This window comes from Arachis duranensis, chromosome 1 (genome assembly GCF_000817695.3).
Source record: "Arachis duranensis cultivar V14167 chromosome 1, aradu.V14167.gnm2.J7QH, whole genome shotgun sequence".
Classification (NCBI taxonomy): domain Eukaryota; kingdom Viridiplantae; phylum Streptophyta; class Magnoliopsida; order Fabales; family Fabaceae; genus Arachis; species Arachis duranensis.
The window spans coordinates 90964760-90965866 of record NC_029772.3 but is presented as its reverse complement, the minus strand read 5'-3'; the positions used below and the strand labels follow the sequence as shown (position 1 = coordinate 90965866).

The 1107-nt window shown below is 40.2% G+C and overlaps 1 protein-coding gene across 1 annotated transcript; it reads right to left on the bottom strand.

Annotated features, from left to right (window-relative positions):
- Positions 1–318: 318 nt before the first annotated feature.
- On the bottom strand, positions 319–1107 carry LOC127740478 (uncharacterized). The gene has a single exon (XM_052251449.1). The coding sequence runs from the start codon at positions 1105–1107 to the stop codon at positions 319–321; it is 789 nt and encodes a 262-aa protein (XP_052107409.1).

Below are 1107 nucleotides of genomic sequence, written 5' to 3'. Positions count from 1 at the left end.
ATTCTTCAAGGCTCCTAGTATACTACGTTCTTTCAATTATTATACGTGTGTGTGTGTGTGTATATATATATATATATACCATCTCCATCCAAAGCCCATCTTTTGCAGCACAATATCCACAAAACTCCATTTTACCCGATCATAAGCCTTCTGAAAGTCTAATTTAATGATTGTCACTTTCTTCTTCCTCATCTTTAACCATTGCACTGTTTCGCATGCAATAAGTGCCCTGTTATGTATTTTTTGACCCTTTACAAATGCACTCTGAGTCTCCCCTTGGCATCACTGATCTCATCCTTCTAACCATCACCTTGGATATTACTTTGTATATGCAACCGACCATGCTGATCGGCCGGAGGTCTTTGATCTCCTAGGATCCAGTGTACTTAGGTGCAAGGGCCACCCAAGTAATATTGGAATCAAAAGGCAACCTTGATGACTGAAAGAAATCCAATACAGCTTCATGAACTCTGCACCAATCTCATCCCAGCACTTCTTAATGAAATTCATATTATACCCATCACTTCCTGGAGCCTTAGATGATTCACAATCCCAAATAGCGTCTCTAATCTCCTCCATTGTTGGTATTCTCTCCAATGCTACCGACTCTTCTTCATCAATCCGATTTACCAGTCCGTTCCTAAATCCAACAACCGGTGACCTCTCCTGATGATATAAATTTTTATAAAACGCTCTAATAGCAATCTTGATCCGAGCTTGATTTCTTATCAACCTTCCGTTAATTATCAAAGCATCAATTATATTGTTCCTCCATCTTGCCGATGCCAAGTTATAGAAGTACCTAGTGTTTTTATCCATATCCTTCGCATGCCTGAAGTGTGACATCTGCTTCCATTGTATTTCTTTTCTCACATACCACTGCTTGCAATAGCTTACTAGAGTCTTCCTTCTAGCCTCTACTGTACCATCATAAACTCCATTTTCAGCCATCTCATCTATCTTCCTGATCTCCTCCTCAAAGCACTGAATTTTCTTATCCATGTTACCAAATTTATCCTTATGCCATCTCCCCAAAGGCACCGTTAGAGCCCACAACTTATCTGTGAACTGGACCTCCCCAAGATTCTTTCGTTCCTCTCTGACCAT

Bases quoted from the DNA above. Each gene is read 5' to 3' on its own strand.
- LOC127740478 (XM_052251449.1), bottom strand. From the start codon at position 1,107: ATGGTCAGAGAGGAACGAAAGAATCTTGGGGAGGTCCAGTTCACAGAT.